Below are 14,707 nucleotides of genomic sequence, written 5' to 3' on the forward strand. Positions count from 1 at the left end.
ACAGACTGCTTATCCATTCTTAAGCTTTTTATTAATGGGTAACACCACTGCTCCCAAGTTGAAACTCTACAATCTTGAGGTTCTGGAGTTGCAAGGGACTGTGTCAGGAAATAGCAGTGAATACCAGGCATCGGCTGAACGGGCACAGTGGGAAACTGCTGTGGAAGGAAGTAATTTGTGGCTTAAATAACTCAGCAGTAGGCGGTATGTTATACTGGAGAGGTATTTACGCTTAAATACCTGACACACTGTGCCCATTCAGGAAATTTACACTGTGTCTCCTTACAGATATTTTACCTTCTACCTAATCTAAACCTGAATTTTTGAGATGTCGATAGAGATGCAGCTCAGTGTGTAAGGAAAGGACATTGTAAGTAATTTTCAGCCATATGTTTCACTGGCGTTTCTCATAACGCTGTGCACACCAGAGCCACCAGCTCTAACTTGGGGATTTGAGCATCAAAAAAGCCAGGAGGAGAGATGATACAAAGAATACAGACATTATCCAGTGAGGATAAAACTCCACATCTTACCCGTGCAGGTGACGTTGTCGTTGGCCAGCACAGCCCCCATCTCACACTGGCAGACTGGCATGTTGGTGTCAGGGTCCCGCTTACAGTTGTCTGAGTGGCAGTGGCTGCAGTTAAGATAGATCTGAACCTCCACCTCACCATGACTCTCCATGGCTGAATGAGGAACCAGACATAACAGGTGAATTTAGTTTAGATTTTCCCTTCTTGTTCCATTAAGGAAAAAAATATAGCAGGTACCCACAACTTCTCTCCGTCTCTCCAGCAGAAAGAACAGTGTGGACACATCAGAAACCTTACAGGGACCAGGAGGGAAGACGAGATTGGGTCCCTCAAGCAAACAGAGAGGTCTTGAAGTGAATTGACCTGGAAATGCGTGGGACTGAGGTTGTACAGTTGAACTTGATGACTGGTGTCTCTCCTGGCTTAGAGATTGGGAGGAAAAGAGTCCCAGAACACTAAAGATGTATTTAAAGAAATGACCACAGCTAAAGATCTGGCCCACAGAGTAAAATATACCTGAATTAAATCCACAAAAAGCAAAGACAGGAGGACAGGGAGCATGAAAGAGGAAATAGAGAGGAAGAAGGAAAAAGGAGGAAGAAAAGAACTAAGTGGAATAAGGAGTAGTATATTGTACCTGCCAGGGGATGCAAGAAGATCTCTCCAATGGGGTTCACAAAAGAGATGCCATCCTGCCCACCAGCTGTGATATCATCATTATCAGAGGCATGTCCCCCTGGGGAAAGCAGAGAATGGCTAGCTGATCAGTGCTGCAAAAATGTGATGCCTTTGAAAGGCTGCATTCCTCCCTGGCTCTTATCACCTGGGGTCACTCTGCAACCTTCCAGGGATCCATTAATATGTATAGTCTCCTTGATGGATAAGCACTCACTTCACCCAGCCAAGCCAGTACCAAGGCTAGTGAAGTGACTTCTTACTCCAAATGTATGTTTCTCAGTTCAGCAAGGTAAAAATAGATTTGCTTTAAACAGAAAAAAGAAATGGAGCATTTTCTGTGGGCAATCTGGGGACAAATGAAGGGGTGATTCAGCACGCCTTCCAAATATTAAATCACACAGGAACACTTCTAAAACCTTGATTTCCCCAAGTAAAGACAGATGGTTGGGAGTGGGGCAGATTCAGCTTGAAGTATCTGTAAATCACCTTCTGCAGTAGCGTATCTCTGCACTGAGAGCTCTAGCCCCTAACTGCAGGTTCCCTGAAGGGTACAAAGTTAGAAAGCATGAGGGTTCCTCCAACAGGCCTACCTCTGTAGCCTCCGCCTCCTCCACCAGAAGTACAAGCTCCTCCTCCCCCACCGAAGCCACCAGAGGTGGCCCACTGGAGCTTGGCTAGTGCTTGAGGACAAGCTTGACCCCCTTCTCCACCTTCCAGAAGAGACTTCCCTGTCTGAGGAAGCAGAGTCTCATCTTGCCAACCACCACCTCCACCTTCATAATCAGAGAACAAAACAAGAACAGGTGAGGGAGGCACAAGCAGAGGAAAGTAGGAGAGATGCTGTAAACAGACAGAAATTGGACCTTCTTAATTTCTTAAGTGCCTGCATTCAAGTTGACTCCTTTTTTAGGATAAGAGAATATACAGACAAGCTCCTTGTTGCCATGGATAATAACAAAATAGAAAATTAATGCACAACCTGTGGCATGAGCTGCATAATCAGCGCCTTAGCACCAATTTGTAGTGTCATTAGGGAAATATGGAGCTCACCACTCCCCCTTGGGATAACGGGTTACGGCTTTCAGCCATGTGAAATGCTGAGCTCCCTGGGGAAATAAAAAATAAACTGCATTTCCTCATCTCCCTCTAGTGGCACCTCTCTAAGACTATTACAGCAGGTGACAGAGAACCAGTGGACTATTTTGTCTCTCGGGAATGGATTCTAGGCACAGCTGTTACAAGATTATAAATAAGCTTCCGTTTCTGGTACGATTCCCACAATATAATTCTTGTTATTAGGGATTCAGGGGAGTAACAGGGAAAAAGTCTTTTCTTCGAAGGCCATTGTTAGTGTGGAGGACTGGGTGCCATCCCCCAAATATAATTTTCACTGAATCATTTCAAAGAAGAGAGGACCCCTCCTATGGAATAGTCTCTACTGGAGCACTCATCTCCTGTCCTCTTATCTGATCACATGACATATAAGATGACATTCTTTATAGACTACCAGCATATTTCTAACAACTACTGCCACAGAAAAACTGCAAAGGACCAAAGAGAAGCCCCTCATTTCATGCCTACAATAAAACTTTCATATTCAGCCATCTGATTCAGACCCTGTGTGGTTGTAGCATCTCACCTGCTGCCCCAGTCCTCCCACTGACTCCGGGCACTGCAGTGCTGTTCTCAAATTGCTCCAGGGGTGCGTCATCCAGCGAGCTGTCCTGAGCCTTCAGGTAGGCTTTTCCTCCTCCTCCTGCTGCGATGAGCAAAGGTTCGAAAATCCCATCCTTCTGCTGGAAAACCCCCCATCAAATATCAGAAAAACTTCACATCCCTTGGACATGTGAACTCACATAAACTCATCAAAAAGCATGAAAGCATCCCAAAGGAGAGTGGCCTGAGGCCAGGGCAATGCTACTGATTGTTTCCTAACTGCACTACAAAAATGTTTTACACAGTGTTTCTGTACAAAAATAAGTGTTTAACTGAACACCAGGGGTTTGGGGTTTTTTTGGTAGGACTGCTGCCAGCATTACAGTGGGATCCTGGTGTGATTCCCAGACCTGAGCTGTCAAGAACAGAGGAACCAGTTCAGTTAGCTTAGTGACAGTGTGATCAAGGATATGAAAAGAGACAAAGGATTTAAATTTAAAAGACAAATAGAGAATCAAGGATAGGGAGAGAAGGAAAGAGAGGAGAGGGAGACTCCTTTTTCATCACCTTTTTTTAAGAACTGAGTATCATATGCCATGACTGACAGTGAAAGCTAATTGCTCTGCTGGACACTGCTCAGGCAGGATGCAAAGAGCAAGTACTTACTCTAAAAACGTAGGTTGCTCCTCCTCCACCCCCACCTCCTCCAGCCCAGTCCTTCAGGTCCTTTTTCTTCTTGTAATCTTCTTCAATGAGAGATGACTCCCCTAAGCAGATCTTCTGGGTTTCGGGATTGCCCTGAAGGAGACAAGAGATCCACACAGATATCAGCCAGAGGCAGTACCAAAGAACTCATGCTGAAAAGAGGCAACTTTTGAGCCTAAGTGAGAAAAGGACTTTCAAATCATTGGGTTTAGTATTAGAAGACACACATATAAGTATTCATATAACCAATTTATGTTTGTCATGAGTGATTTTTCTGTCATTATGTATGACTAATACCACTGTATTTAGGGGAAAGATTCCCACCATTTTTGGTAGGCTTTGGATTCAGACCTTAGTATTTAAACTTAGAGAAACTAACACAGTGCAGCCACAACACTGCTGGATGCTTCCATAAGTAACATTAAACTATCTGAAATCCCAGCAGACAGAAAGAAACCCAGTCTGTGGAAAAATAAGAGGGAGCACACAACTCTTGCCTACTAGCTCCCTGCTTAAAATAAGCAGAAGAAAGCTGATGAAGAACTTATTTCAAACACCAGGAGCTTAAAGCGAAGTTCCAGTGGGCTTCGTATTTGTTTGTGCATTTTGGGATTGTTTTTCTTTTCAGAGTTCTTTATATTTCTTTTGAGATTCTTTCTAACTTGGTTTATTGGTTCTTCCCAGTCTCCTGACTGGATTTCATCGCCGGATCCCGGGATTTCTCTCTTTCATCACCAAACCCCAAGCCACCCACTGAATGTCACTGAATCGTATCTGCAAAGCCTCTGTCCACATGTGCTTGTGCAGCCCTCACCCCAGGGCAGGCATCCTCCCCCTGCTGCCCCACTAAGATGTACAGCAGCTCATCTTTCTCCAGCTGGAAGGTGGCCGAGATGAAGACCCCGTGGGACCTCTTATTGTGGTTCTTGGCTCCCTTCCCTCCAGCTGCTCCATAGGCAGAAATCCTGGAAGAAAAAGTAAGTAGTTAAAGAGGCAAATCTCATACTTCTCACTCTCAAAGCAACTCCATCTGCAAGCTCTCCCCAGCCTGCAGTCCCAAACAGGCATTGCTACCGAGTGGTCTCCTCTGCTGCAGCATCTCATGGCTCTTCTTTGTCAGACACCCATGCAGCTGAGGCTGCTGAAAAGGGTAGATCAACTCTACTTTAGAGCACTGGAAACAGAGACTTCAGGAGCAAAGAGATGAGCTAGCATAGCCAAATCTAGAAAACTAATGCTTCAGGACTGAAATTATGGCAGCACTTTCACTTGATTGCATGCCCACAGTCACTCTTGATCTCTTCTAAGTCACCACCCCATTCTTCTGAGCTTTGTGGTAGCTCAGACACAAGTCCTTTCAGCTCCTGCTCCTATTTTCTCTTACTTCACTGCCCCCTCCACCCACTCACTACAGATGGTCCCACACTAATGCTTGCTGAAACTCCACAAATAAAAAGCAGTTAAATGCACCTGCCTCTCCAGCACACACTGATACCCACCTGTATCGGTTTGTGGCTGGCACTCTCCAGACTTGCACTCCTCGGAGTTTGCCCTCTTTCTCCACAGACACTGACACGTTGCTGTCCTTATAGGCACTGTCACACTGAGCTTGAGTTGGCCCATGTGGACCACTGGCACCACATGTTGTGAACCACCAGAGAACAACAGATGTGTCCCCTGTGACCAAAACAGCAAGAGTTGGGGCAGATGTGAGCTTCCATTTATTTCTCAGATATGTGCAAAAGGCTGCATGGAATTGGCTTGATGGCTGCACTCAGAGAGTTGCAGTCAATGGCTTGATGTCCAAGTGGTGACTGGTGATGAGTGGTGTTCCTCAGGAGTAGGTACTGGGACTGGTACTATTTAGCATCTTTGTTGATGAGATGGACAGTGGGATTGAGTGCAGCCTCGACAAGTCTGCTGACAACAATACCGAGCTGTGTGGAGCGAAGGGATGCCATCCAGAGGGATCTGGACAGGCTTGAGAAATGGGCCTATATGAACCTCATGAAGATCAACAAGGCCAAGTACAAGGTCCTGCATGTGGGCCAGGGCAATCCAATGCACAAACACAGGCTGGGCAGAGAATGGATTGAAAGTAGCCCAGAGGAGAAGGACTTGGGGGTGCTGGTGGATAAGAAGCTCAACATGAACCGGTAATGGGCTTTCACAGGAAGTCAACCGCATCCTGGGCTGCATCAAAAGAAGCATGGCTAGCAGCTCGAGGGAGGTGATTCTGCTCCTCTCCTCCACTCTTGTGAGACTCTACCTGAAGTAGAATCCAGCGTCCAGCTTTGGGGTCCCTAACATAAGAAGGACATGGACCCGTTGGAGGAAGTCCAGAGGAGGGCCACAAAGATGATCAGAGGCTGGAGCACCTCTCCTATGAAAACAGGCTGAGAGAGTTGGGGTTGTTCAGTCAGGGGAAGAGAAGGCTCCAAGGAGACCTTATAGGAGCCTTACAGTACCTAAAGGGGCCTACTCTTTATCAGGGAGTGTAGCAACAGGATGAGGGGGAATGGTTTTAAACTGAAAGAGGGGAGATTTAGATTTGATATTGGGAATAAATTCTTTCCTGTGAGGGTGGTGAGACACTGGAACAGGTTGCCCAGAGAAGCTGTGGATGCCCCATCCCTGGAGGGGTTCAAGGCCAGGCTGGATGGGGCTTTGAGCAACCCGGTCTGGTGGGAGGTGTCCCTGCCCAGGGCAGGGGGGTTGGAACTTGATGATCTTTAAGTCGCTTCCAACTCAAACCTTTCTATGACTCTACGAACTCACAGAGCTATGTAACCAAAGGGCAAGTGTAATTAAAACAAACAACTGTTCCTATTGATATCTTTCCTTAATGATCCTTTGATAACAAAATTCACATCATTATTATTCACAAAGAACATTAATAATTTTTATGTAAGAATGAGATGATCAAGAGAAAGACCATGTTGCAGCAGTACATGCTGTCTACAATGGCTGTTTGATCACATGCTTATTATTATAATCAAACGGAAAAATGCTTAAACTTGCATTTACAATGTTGAGAACTTGCAAGCCAGTACATGCTAAAGTTAAATTTATCTGCTCAATTTTAATGCTGCTCCCTTGTAACACAATCCACTAAGATACCACCCTTAATTATATGATCAAAGAGTACGTATATTATTTCAATTTTATTTTAGCCATAGCAGAACTACTTCTCTGTTTGCCTTTTTCCCCTCTCACCTTATTTCCTACACACTATTTAATAAATCATAAACTGCAGATAAACCCCATCAACTGGGGGTTCTGAGAAGGGGTTCATCCAAGTGTCTCACAGACATTATCAAATTTCTCTTTCTGGTGCCAGTATGAAGCAAGGAGATATTATTCAACTTTCCAGATGAGAACTGAAGCATATACACAGAAATAAAGGTTGAAAACATCTGCCATTACAACCAGTGACCACCTATGAAAGGTGGTGAAAGTTTTAAGTGACTGGTCTCAGGCATGCACAAGAACCCTGTGGCAGCACGTTCAGCAGGGGCCCTTTTCCTCCAAAAACAATTTTTCCTGGCTCTCTTGTGTTTCTACAACAATGCAGCAGATAACCATCTCCTCCATTTCAGAACCCTTGTCCAAGACTTATCCATCTCGTCCTGTGAATAAGAGAAGGCCTAAGAATAAAGCTATTCAATACTATATCTAAAAACTGTGTGATGCAGTGCATGCACAAGTGCCAGAGCAGAATTGTTTAAGAGTTAAATGATTGAAATAGCAGTAAAAAGACCAAATTTTGAAAAGAAAAATTCTAATCTTGTTTAAAGGAAAAGACAAACAAAAGTAACCCCAACAGATGTCGTCCTGCGAACATGCAGATGGATCACTGGGGAAAAAGCATTAGCTACATTCCAGAAATCTCTGCTCCTTGAGCTAACAGGAACTGACAGCAGTACAGACTGTCTCATTTCAGGTGGACACCATCTTCAGGAGGTGGTGCAGTCACACACAGGTATTTGTTGGCAGCGAAACAGCCTCAATCACAACCTCCCCTCCTCAGGCCCTCCTTCAGACAGCTCTTCTCACCCACACAGTTGTTATCTGTCCTCCAGAGTGGCACATTCTGCTGTAACTACACTTCCCCTACCAGTAAACTGGTCCCCAGTGTCCCCTGTTCTCCTAGTTTTTCATCCATTTTTTTCTGCTCAGTGGATTTCCAGATCCTCACTTCCCCTCCCTGGATCTTCATCTTTACACCTCCGATTAGGTAGTGTAGGTTCAGCTAGGTTCAGCTTCACTGCTCACCAAGTCCCACTAAAGCTCTTTCTATACCCACCTTTCTTACTGGTCTACACTTTTTATTCCTGAGCCAGCTATCGTGCACTCTGAATTTGAGACATGCAGCTTCTGCTTTTACTTAAAGCTTCTTTACTTAAAAATTCTGCTTTTCTTTAAAGAGGCCCTGCTATTTAAGGCCTGGTGAGTTGGGCTCCAGCAAACTGCTGTCCTATAGCCCAACAGAGACTACCTGACATGGTCTCCATGTCTTTGGGATGGATTGTATTTAGATGCCCTGTCACTATAGGGGCAGGCAGATCACACACAGGAGATGGGAAGGGAGTCACTTTTTATAGCCAAGAAAGAGGATTTCAGTACTGACTCATGTACCTGGGAGGGAGGGCTCCTCCAGGGGGTTCAGAAGATGCTCATCCAGGATACCGATCTCCCGTGGGTACTGACGCTTCCCACCAAAATGATTTGGTTGTCTTCCTGTAACAGTTTGTAGAATGGGTGAGAGAGACGGGAGGATGGTAGAAAAGAGGAATGGAAAATTTTAAGATCACATGAATAAACCAAGTACAACCATTTGATTAAAATGAGAAAACAATACTTTGGGGAGAAAAGGTGTTTTAAACAATCATAATTTTTTATTACCCTTTTAGGGCCATGTCTTGGGTCAGCTACTTGTATCTGTGGCTCTTCACACAAACACAAACTCTCTGTGTTATCCCGCGCAGGCTCACCTGCAGGATAAGCTCCTTGGCCACCAAATTGCACTGGTTGTGATTGCAAGAGACTTTAGGAAAAGCACAGTGTGGGAGAACAGATACCAGGTATTGGTGCTCTGCTGGCCAAAGTGGCAGGTGACAATTCTGTCAGTGCAAACAGGCAAATGAGCGGAGGTGTAAAAGAGAGGGATAGCAAAAATTGTTATCTTTGGTTCTGAACGGCATCTTGACAAGTAAACCAGCCTAATAGATCGCTCCCCTTTCAGCAAACGACTTTGAGCACTGCAAACCTTGTTTATAGAATAAAATGCTAAATAAAATTACATGTATCCCTCACATACACAGTTGATAAACAGCAGCATACCCTTCACACAAGCTGTAAATCTCTGGAAAAAAGTTTTTGAAAAACACAGCGCAAAACGCTACATTTCTGACCAGTAAAACAGGCCTTTAAAAATCAGTCCTTTCTCAGAGATGAGGGACTTCAAAGCAATTGCTGATCCAAAGCATCTGAACGCACTGAAACAAAGCTGCCTTAAAACAGGAAAAAGTAATAACTGAACCCTAGTCTTATAATCTGTAAGCATCCTGTTTCAACAGTTAAATTATCCATTTTTATGCAGACCTTTGATTGGAAAATCACTGTAAGAAAAAAAAGAGCCCTCCTTCCATTTTATGAGCCCTCGGTTAATTTCATACTGAACATTTTTCATTAGTTGAAAAACATTACAAATATTTCAATTTGTTCCAGTTGTGAGAATCTAACAGCTGTTTGATGCTCTATTCAAAAGAGACTCACTCAGTTCCAGCTGGACAATTATCTCTGCCACAAACCCACTGCTCTAAATAGCGATAATTAACACCCTTGTTAGCTGTGTCAGAAAGGCCAAATAACTAATTGAAGCATGGAGACCTTGCTGAGCTTTTACTCCTGAGAATATTCCCCCCAGGTCAGACTGAAAGAACATTGATGGATGGAAGTAAAAGGGAGCTTTATACTGACACTCTCTGTTCATACTGAGATAGAGAACTTCAATGGATGGAGCTGTCAAGCCAGAGAAAAATGAAATTAACCCAAAACAAATGATCTGGATCAAAGACAAGAGGGAAAACCAAATGAAAAAGCCAATGCATGGCCAGAAAAGATGCTTGCCTCCCAAGGCCTGCACTGAATTATGAATCCCAAAGGTCACAACAGTTTCAGATCCTTAGAGACGTACAAGAAGTCTGGTTATGTTTGCCAGAGAGAAGGAATGTAAATCAGTCTCTGAAACAGAGAGTCAGTCTGTGTGTCTGTATGGAATTTTTGCAGCATCCCAACTGAGTATCCTAAGGCAATTCCTCGTTTCCAAACAAACATCCTTTCCTCTTTCTCCAAACAGTCTCAAACCCTCAACACACTGGAATAAAGCTTCTGTCTCCTTCAAGCTCAGCAGCAGACAAGCTGCAAGACAGGCTGAGCATCACGCTGCCCACATGAGCCATTAACTCTTAGAAGGCTGATATTTTTTGCACTGCCAGGCATGAATTTTCAAGGTGGCATTTTCTACAAACATGACATAGCCCTAGGATCCAGGGGCTGGTGCTCTAGTCTATTTTACCTTCCAATTCCTCCTTTGACAGCCAACATGTTGACTGTAAGTGAACGGAGGGGAACAAGACTTAATTCATATTAAGGTGTACTTATATCAGAAAAATATGAAGAGCACAGGACTCCTTTCTCTGGGAAAGATAAAGCTGTCAATTTCCAATTCCTGAATTGGAAATTCCAATATCCCTGAAAAGGGATAGATGGAAGTGTGAAGGAGAAAGACAGCGCATCTCCTGCAGGCAAAGGGCTAAAGTAACTGACTCCTACTTCCCTGTCTCTGGGGCTGTAGTGAAAAAAGATGTAGTGGTCCTGGGGCCAGGATTAATCAGAATAAGGTGCCCCACAGGATCCTCAAAGTCTGCATGATCTGCTCAGAGATGTCACTTTACTGATGCAAGTTGGATTATTCCTGGAAGCCTCTCCAGCTTGTCCTGGGGTGGGACAGAAAATAAAGAAGCTGCACCAGCTTCCCCCTTCCTCATCCCTTTGGTTGATCTATTTCATTTATAGTCAGCACCTCCTGAAACCAGTGAAATGAGGCAGTAGTGAAGCTTGAACCACCCCCACCACTCACCTCAAGCAATGAGACCAGCAGGTCAACAGAACCAGATTTTGCTGGGTTGGGGACTCCAAAGTCAAGAACTAGAGATACGTTATACAAAAGCTCTCTTTGGACAGTCTTGCCATTAATAAACCCATCTTCTGGGAAATTGTAAATTGCACAGAACAAAATGTAATCCCTAGGTCAGGGCAACAGAGTGCGCTTTGACAGACCACAGGCCTGTGATCTCAATTGGAAGCAGCACCAAAAGGTGAAAAAAAAAGGTAAAAGCAGTGACCACATAAGAGGACCAAAAGGTGAAAAAAAAAAAAAGGTAAAAGCAGTGACCACATAAGCACTGAGGAGGGCAACAATAACACTGTATTTGCCACACCTGCCCATGTTTTCACTCAACTCAAACTCAGTCCTCTTCCTATGAGAGCACTAGTTCACAACACTGTATTTGCCACGCCTGCCCATGTTTTCATATTTAGACACCCACAAGTCAGTCCTCTTCCTATGAGAGCACTAGTTCAGTAAAAAAATAAAATATCTTTTTGGCTGTCCCCTAAAAGTTCTCCCAATGAACCAGACCCATGTCATCTGGTCTGTGACACTGTCTTACACAAGGTGATTGTATGAATCAGAAGGTGGTTCTGTCTTACCTTTTTCACATGAAAAACATCTGCCACTAGCCAGGAGCTGCCATCCAAAGAATGGTCTCTTTGTTTCTTGTTCTTATTGACATCCCCTGAGCTGCCCTCACTACCCACTTGTTTTCCTCCTAAATCTTACTGAACCTTTCCTCTTGATTTTGAGGTATATGGAAAACCTCACTTTCTTTCCCAGCTTGCATACAGACAAGCAGCGCTTTCAGAGTCTGCACTGGGTTTTGTTCAGCAATTGAACTACAGGATTGAAATAGATGGAGAAAATAATATTTACATCCTAAGCAAGCAGCAAATTCTTCCTTCCTGCCATACATCCTTCCTGCTTCCCTCATGCAAAGAATTCACCGCTTGGATCTTAATTGGCTCCATCTCTGACATCTGAAACCTCTCCTTGCCAGGGAGAAATAATTTCATTACTGAAAACACAGCAGAGCTGCCGGGCTTCTCTGCAACCTAACTGAATTAAAGTCATGAGAAGACAAATGCAAGGGGGTTGCTTTCAGAGGCGAGAAAACATCAATTTGCAAAGAGGATTCAAGGAACAGCAGTAAGTGCATGGCTTCCGAGAAACACGTTTCCCTTGTGAAGGCTTTCTTCTGCATGAGTCACACATCTTTGGATCACACCTTCAGATGGGGTAAGTGGAAGCTGCCCCTGGACATCAGTACAATTTATATTAATTGAAAATGAGGAGTAACTTGGACGATCTAATGGACAGGCTCTGATAACATTGCTGCAGTGGCATTTAAGGCCCACCTGTTTACCAAAGGATACATCCCTACACCAGAGCCAGAAAAATGGCTGTGGGTAAACTAGATCCTGTATCTGCTCTCAGGAGGGCAGTAAACTCCAGCAGGTGGGTGCACATCAGCTGGAATCACTCCCTCCAGCTTCCTCAAAATATTTCAAGTATCCACTTGTCCAGCTCTTGCTAACATGCTTAAGAGGGTAGAGCTGGCTCCGTTTTTCAGTGGAATACATTGTGGTATTTGCAGTAATGAAGTGAAGGAAAGCACATCTGTTATATACCTGGCAGTGACAGTTGACCTACTTCCTTGCAGGGTAGAACAAACTTGTTGCAATAGTCTAAACTTTACTGTTAGAGAGTCACTTTATTACTTCATCTTATTCCTTTCCTCCACTAAAATATGGTGACTTTCCCCTTTAATGTCAACAAATTCCCTTCAGCTATCAATTGCCAGGGGGCACAGGTCAGCGGGGACTGCTGAAGAACAGTGTGATGCAATCATTCCTTAGCCCCTGTGTGGAAGAAGTCTACTATTTCTTGCCAAGACACACAGACAGGTCTCAACCACGTGACACAGGATATCCCAGATTAGAAACAAAAAGAGCACTAGAAGGCTCTGACACACTATAAAATTGCCTCTACTTGCAATCTTCAGTAGGTCTGAGATAAAAAGGCATTGTGCTGTAAAATTGTGCCGTAAAAATGAACACAGATGATCCATGTGCACTCTGTGGGGGGAAAAGAGCATGTATGTCCTGGATTTGTGGGACACTGATTACACTACACAAATTCTGTAAGGGATTCTGCAACGTTTGTGGCTCACCGTCACTGAAGCAGTCCAGTCCAAATGTAATATTGTCGATAGCAATGTCAGCTTGGGAATTCCAGCCCCAGGTTGCCAGGAGTTGCAGTTGAAACCTTTGCAATAAGACATAAGTTTTAGAGAAGACAGACAAAGGAGAAGGAGGAAAAAAAAACAGCTAAAACGTACAACGTTCCCTTATCATCGAATCATGATCAACACTATTTAGAATGTTTCCTTCAGAAAAGCCCTGCTGAGCAGCCAGAAGGGCTTGCTAGAAATCTCAGCCACACATCAACAGTTAGTAAGGACCAACCAACATTCATATAATGCCACATTTCATGGGGAACAAGAGTGAGAGCCCTACTTCCCCTGCTATCTGCACACACAAGTAGCAAAACAAGGTACTGTCCCTCACTACTAGTTATACACGACCACCTTTATTCAACTGGTATAAACAGGAATGTGCAAAAGGGAAGGGAAAAAAGACTCCATCCCCAAAGAGACAGCCAGAATAAAAACTGAGCAGAACAACAATATGCAAATAGACAGGAATCTTGGGCCTGATCCTCAGCAAATGTAACTCAACAAGGTGACATGAGTTTATTTCAGCTGAAGGTCAGGACATTTTTAATTTCAGCTGTAACTCACTAAAGAGTTCACTTTCTGGGCTGTCTCATCATTTTCCACCATGACCAGGTGTTTAGCTACTTATCTAGGAGGCTTTTCATGTCCCACGTGCATTGCCACATTCTGAATTCACAAGGAGGAAAGAAATTGGGCTAAGGGATCTCCTTCTAATGAATAGGACTGAATTATTTTTCATTAAATTTCAGAAATAAACAGATGTCTGATGTCCAGTCTATTTAGAGCTTATTAAAAGCATATGGAGAGGACCTCTACTGCTGTCACTGGTGAAGCTCAATGATAATTTATGAGAGATCAAGCACTGGCCTGGCTAACGCATTAATCATTCAGCCTAGGAACACACTTGTCCCAAATCAGTGGCAATAAAATCTGTGTGCATATTCCATCCACCAGCCAAATGTTGGTCCATATCCATAGTTAACATAATGTTGCACAGCTGCATCAAAATCTTTAGGGATAAGCTGCTTTTACCCCAACTCAGCAATAGCCCCTTGGGCTTAAATGAAAGAATTCACACCTACAGGATCTGAGCGCTCTGGGAGTAAGTGTAAGTCACAAATGGGAGCTTAAAAGAGAAGGAAGAGAGACTGAGTATATTAAAGCAAGGCAGAAAGGCAGCAAGTGCTCACAGAAGCAGGTGTGACAGGACAGAAGGGGCAGAGCATGGAAGTAAGAAGACAAGAGGCCTGGGGTAGAGCCCAAGTGTGCTGGGAGCACAAAGACCAGGGTCTCCTCCTGCAACATCTTCCAGCAGAGTGTGTGCTGCTTCTGTTGCTGTTAGAGATCAGTGTAGCAACTGACAACTTATTACTGCTGTCAGTCACTTGGTTAGCTCAGGTCACACAGGTCTGCTTGCTAGATTGAACTGTTCCAGCCTCACCCACAGTGATTGCCACTGTTGAGCCACATTAGTTTTAAATTTGTTTGAAAATAACATACAGAAAGGTTACACAAAGTGAAAAAAGACAGAACTACTTGAAACAGGTTGGCATAATACATTCATGCATGACCTACCTACTTCTTTCATTTTGTCCAAGTGTTCAACTCTTTCAAATATTACAGTTATTTGAATATCAATTTTTTTTCATGCAGTGCTGGCTAGTGGTCCCTAAAGCCTCTTGCTGTCCATTCCCTCCTGCCACAGAATATCTATTT

At 43.9% G+C, this 14,707-nt stretch overlaps 1 protein-coding gene across 1 annotated transcript in view; it reads right to left on the reverse strand.

Annotated features, from left to right (window-relative positions):
• LTK (leukocyte receptor tyrosine kinase) overlaps positions 1–14,707 on the reverse strand; it is a 94,163-nt gene that overhangs the window by 18,189 nt on the left and 61,267 nt on the right. Inside the window, exons 10-18 of the mRNA XM_014950396.1 lie at positions 12,926–13,020; positions 8,211–8,312; positions 5,072–5,249; positions 4,387–4,537; positions 3,534–3,665; positions 2,851–3,007; positions 1,802–1,984; positions 1,171–1,269; positions 534–686 (exon numbers count right to left, since the gene is read on the reverse strand). Coding sequence (XP_014805882.1) covers positions 534–686; positions 1,171–1,269; positions 1,802–1,984; positions 2,851–3,007; positions 3,534–3,665; positions 4,387–4,537; positions 5,072–5,249; positions 8,211–8,312; positions 12,926–13,020 — 1,250 coding nt within the window. The remainder of the gene's footprint in view (positions 1–533; positions 687–1,170; positions 1,270–1,801; positions 1,985–2,850; positions 3,008–3,533; positions 3,666–4,386; positions 4,538–5,071; positions 5,250–8,210; positions 8,313–12,925; positions 13,021–14,707) is intronic.

This window comes from Calidris pugnax, unplaced genomic scaffold, assembly GCF_001431845.1.
Source record: "Calidris pugnax isolate Ruff unplaced genomic scaffold, ASM143184v1 scaffold68, whole genome shotgun sequence".
NCBI classification, from domain to species: domain Eukaryota; kingdom Metazoa; phylum Chordata; class Aves; order Charadriiformes; family Scolopacidae; genus Calidris; species Calidris pugnax.